The 4,828-nt window shown below is 31.0% G+C and overlaps 1 protein-coding gene across 1 annotated transcript; it reads left to right on the plus strand.

Annotated features, from left to right (window-relative positions):
• Positions 1–412: 412 nt before the first annotated feature.
• Positions 413–4,619, plus strand: LOC145156246 (uncharacterized). Its single transcript, XM_079075693.1, has 2 exons — positions 413–1,105; positions 3,731–4,619. The coding sequence occupies exons 1-2, from the start codon at positions 587–589 to the stop codon at positions 4,493–4,495; spliced, it is 1,284 nt and encodes a 427-aa protein (XP_078931819.1). The 5' UTR covers positions 413–586; the 3' UTR covers positions 4,496–4,619.
• The last annotated feature ends 209 nt before the right edge of the window (positions 4,620–4,828 follow it).

Below are 4,828 nucleotides of genomic sequence, written 5' to 3' on the forward strand. Positions count from 1 at the left end.
ATTACATCTGATTCTATAACACAATTACAGACCTCATTCTAGATAAAATCAATATAACTTCTCTTTGTGATTTAATATACGCTTTTAAGAGAAGTTATATTGATTTTGTCTAGAATGAGGTCTGTAATTGTGTTATAGAATTAGATGTAATCAATATAAAAGTCCTAACAAAACATATATCTTCTTAATTTAATAAAATTTTATAAATCTTTTTTTTTTTTACCATTTTTAATTATCAATCTTATTTTTTCTTTTTTACCAGTGGTTTCACGGGTTATAACCTAGTGTATATATATATATATATATATATATATATATATATATATATATATATATATATATATATATATATATATATATATATATATGAAGAAATAAATTGAATTTGCATAACTCTTCTCCTTCCCAACCTACACAGCCCCACACGATAACATTGTGTTCTACTTCATCATTCTATCTGTGATTCTCTGTTTTCAAAATTCTGTAACAGCTTTTTCTCTTTAACTCGATCTTCAACCGCAATTCATTTGATTCATATTTTTTTTTTGACAGCAAAAAGATCATTTGATTCATTGATCCTCTGATCATGAAAAATATAGAGAAGCTGTTATCACAGATAACAAAACGTTTCTTTGATCTCAAATGGCGGTTTCTGCTATTACTTATCGTTCCAATCTCTCTCCTGCTGTTTCTCTCCATTACCACCACCAGAGTCGTCGGAAACAGCGGAATGTTCACCGGATACAATCCTTTGCACTATTTAAAAAACCTCAAGTCATTCTCCGTTAATCAAAATCGTTCACCTAATTCCGGCACGCCATTTCCGACGACGGAATTGAACCAGTCAAGGATGGCGGTTTGTTTGGTAGGCGGAGCACGACGGTTTGAACTTACCGGACCTTCGATTGTTGAGAAGATTCTGGAAGAGTATCCCAACGCTGATCTGTTTCTGAACAGTCCTTTGGACTCCAATTCGTATAAATTCTCTCTTCTAAAAACGGCGCCAAAAATTGCTTCGATCAGGATATTCAAGCCGGTGGATATACCGGAAAATGAATCGGCGGTGAGAGTGTTAACCGCCAGTAACTCGCCGAATGGCATTCAGGTAATTAATTTTACAATTTTGATTCTTGCTTCCTTTTGCTGCTTTTAATGGAATCAACTTGATCCATTTTTGCAAATTTTCGTATTCGTGCAAAATTTTAACACATAAAGAATCGTTTTAGGTTTTGATTCTTAACCCATAAATGGATTTAACCTTATTACATTCGCCATGCATATTTAACAGCTTCTGTTCATTTTTCTTCTATTTCGTAATTTTTATAAACTTTTTTTTTCACAATTCTGATTATTATCTTTTCAAAAAACATATAACATTTAAAGCTATTGTTTACAACTCAACTTATTACGACAATTGGATGGTTTAATTACTTTATGGTCAATTTTTGTATGCACAAAAGAAGGGTTGTACTTTATTTTTAAGACTTTAGCTAAATAAATTGTTTAGTGATCAATTATTATCAATATTATATATATAATTTTATTGGATATAGCATGTATAGATCTCAATAGAATGCAAGAATTAATATGGGAAGAGTGTCGCATTCAAATCTAGGTTAGTTGTTGCAATCAGTTGGTGAGGTTTATAAATTCTGAAGGGAAATGACTTTGTGGGGATATGTATATATGCTACGCTGTCTCCTTATTTATCATAAAATTCAATAATTATATACATGTACAATTAATTATTTTATTACAATAATTTAATATAAACCACTAAGTTTTATATAAAACTATATGTTTCTCTTATTATGATGCTAAAGTTTTCATTAAGCATGAAGTAGCAACAAGTACACAAATAGTAGAAGTGAAAAACTGAAATAACTAATCTAGTTGTGTTCGAAACATGATTTAAACCCTCAATTGGTTGGACTGAAATATGTTAGTATGGATTATATAAATTATTGATATTTGAAATATAAATATATATAAACTATATCATTAAAATAACAAAGTAGATTTTGTTGCATGCATGGATATGCATACCTAAATAATTAAATACACACATGTGTACACATATATTCTATATTTAGAAAAGATAAAATATACGACACACTATACTATCAAAGATATATAAATAATATGTTTTGTTACTATTTATAATAACTGTGTTTATATACTTTTGTACTCTTTATAACAATATACATGCAAAATATAAGCATCAATTCCTAATGGGTGCTTTCTAATGTTTTTCGCTATAATTTGAGGTGGTCCAACTTTTGTATTACATCCATAGTTTTCTTTAACTTATTTAACTCTTAAAGAACTAAATAATTTCCTCTTAATGATTATATTGTATATCGATCGTTTGATGTAATTCACTAAATATGGAGGAATTTATCCTTTTTTTTTTCTAAATGGGAATCAAATACTATTATGAAGTAGGCCTATAGATTTCATTTGAAGACTTTAATTTTTAATATACTTTTATTCTTTTGGGATACATAGAAAGTGGAGATCACTCTCAAAAGGAATTAGGAAAATCTAATAAGTTATTTAAATTTTGATTCCAATTACCAATGAAAAAATATCTTGTTTTATGAATGTGTTAAATCAATTTCTATTAATGTATCGTCTCTAATAGTCATTTTATGCGAATTGTGGGTGTGTCTTTTCATTATTAGTTCTCATTTATTATTATTATTTTAACTTTATGGTCAAGCCATTTTACATTTATTTTTATCTTCCATTCATTTTTACTTATAGAAAATAGTATTTCTTTATCTCTTTAAAATATACAACAATAAATGTTGTATTGTACAATAATATAAAACATAGACAATATATTATTCGCCACATCACTGTAGTGACACCTCATTTAACCGTGGTGTGCGGTGGTGCCAGTACTCCCTCTCCTTACATGAACAAATTAAAGTAAATATGTCAAAATAATATTCTAATATATATATATATATATATATATATATATATATATATATATATATATATATATATATATATATATACCCGTTCCAGGAATTTATTTGCTTTTATTATTTAAAAAACCATTCAAAGAAAATTGTTATTAAAAGAAATTTCATTACTCAATATTTGACTTTTATCTATTATGTTATAATTACAGTACTGTAATCTTCTCGATGTAATGGGACTGAATCCACAATAACAAAATTTACTTTATTTCCGATTCTTTTATTTATTATCATACATTTTGTTTATATTTGACCCGATAATGCTATAGGTTGAAGAAATTTTACTTTAATCTTCTTGATTTATTTCCTTCTTTTTATTTCCTATCATTTCGTTTGAAATTAATTGGCAAACATGCACGTTTGCTGACCATTAAATCAAACGCGAAATTTAAAGTTCTAAAAAAGTCGGCTAACATATTTGACACGATAATGCAATTATATTGAAAAAATTAGCACTCTAAAATGCAATGTAACCATGTACTTTCATATCAAGGGTAGAATTGTCAATTCAAAATACCAACTTTCTCTTTTATTTATTGTATTTATGGAAATGTATTTAAACTTTCCAAGTGAATTTTTAATTTTATATTTTACCAACGTTATTATAAATTTGGATTTTTTTTTTCTTTTTATTCAAAAGTATATATGCAAGTTTTTTAACCGACTTTTTTGTATTGCTCAACTTTTTCTAGAGGGTAAATTTGTAATTTAACGCTGCCACCAACATGTTTCCTATGCAGGGTTTGTTGCAGTACTTCAATCTAGTGGAAGGTTGCTTAACCATGATTAAATCCTATCAACAACAAAACAATTTCACCTACAACTGGATAGTCCGAACCCGAGTAGATGGGTACTGGTCGACCCGACTCCGACCCAACCTTTTCATCCCGGGTCAATACGTCGTCCCTTCCGGATCCTCCTACGGCGGCCTCAACGACCGTTTCGGCGTCGGCGATTTCAACACCTCCGTCACTGCCCTCTCCCGCCTCTCCATGATCCCAGATCTAGACTCAGCCGGGTTAACTGAACTCAACTCGGAATCAGCGTTTCAAGCTCAACTCAGACTACGAAACGTCTCTTATCTCACCAAACGGATGCCGTTTTGCGTTGTCTCCGACCGGACGTACGACTTTCCGCCGGGAAGATTTGGAGTTCCGGTAGCGACGTTGTCGAGTACAGGGCCGTTGAGTGGGGTAAAGTGCCGGCCGTGTAGTACTAGGTTTTCCGGTCGGTGGTCGGCTGCGGTTGTTAACGGGTTGGATCGGCAGTGGAGCTGGACGGAGACTGGAAAGGGAACGCTGCAGTTATGTGACGGCCATGGCGGATGGGAAGATGGGTGGGAGGAATTATTCGATGGAGTCGCTGGGAAGAAGTTGGCGGTGGAGAGGAAAAGGGTGACGGCGTTATCGTTTAATGAGTGTGTGGCGGATTTTGAGTATATGAAGCGGCGTTCCGCCGTGTGGGATGCTCCACCGGCGACGGAACTTTGCCAGCCAGTTCTATAGATTAAAAAGAAAGTCTACAAATTTTGTTCTGTTTTGGTAAATAGTGGTACACAACTACTGAAACTATGCACATAAAAATAAAAGTTAACAGCATTAACTTTTTCTTTTAAAATGCCAATTACAAAGATTTTTACAAATTTAATATTCTTTACTTCTATTTTTTTTTGTATGTAAATAAATTAAATAATACGAGATGAGCGATGACATTTGTATAATTGTATAAACTCTTGTATATAATATAACTAGTTTATAACATATGAAAACAACAGTTATAAAATTAGTTAAACTTTCATAATAAAAATTTATAATTATTAATAAACTATTTTAAATAAA

Source organism: Lactuca virosa, chromosome 2, assembly GCF_052849685.1.
Source record: "Lactuca virosa cultivar CGN04683 chromosome 2, Lactuca_virosa_CGN04683_v6, whole genome shotgun sequence".
In the NCBI taxonomy this organism is placed as follows: Eukaryota; Viridiplantae; Streptophyta; class Magnoliopsida; order Asterales; family Asteraceae; genus Lactuca; species Lactuca virosa.

Bases quoted from the DNA above. Each gene is read 5' to 3' on its own strand.
- LOC145156246 (XM_079075693.1), top strand. From the start codon at position 587: ATGAAAAATATAGAGAAGCTGTTATCACAGATAACAAAACGTTTCTTT. The intron at 1,106-3,730 runs GTAATTAATTTT...TTTCCTATGCAG, and splicing joins ACTCGCCGAATGGCATTCAG to GGTTTGTTGCAGTACTTCAA.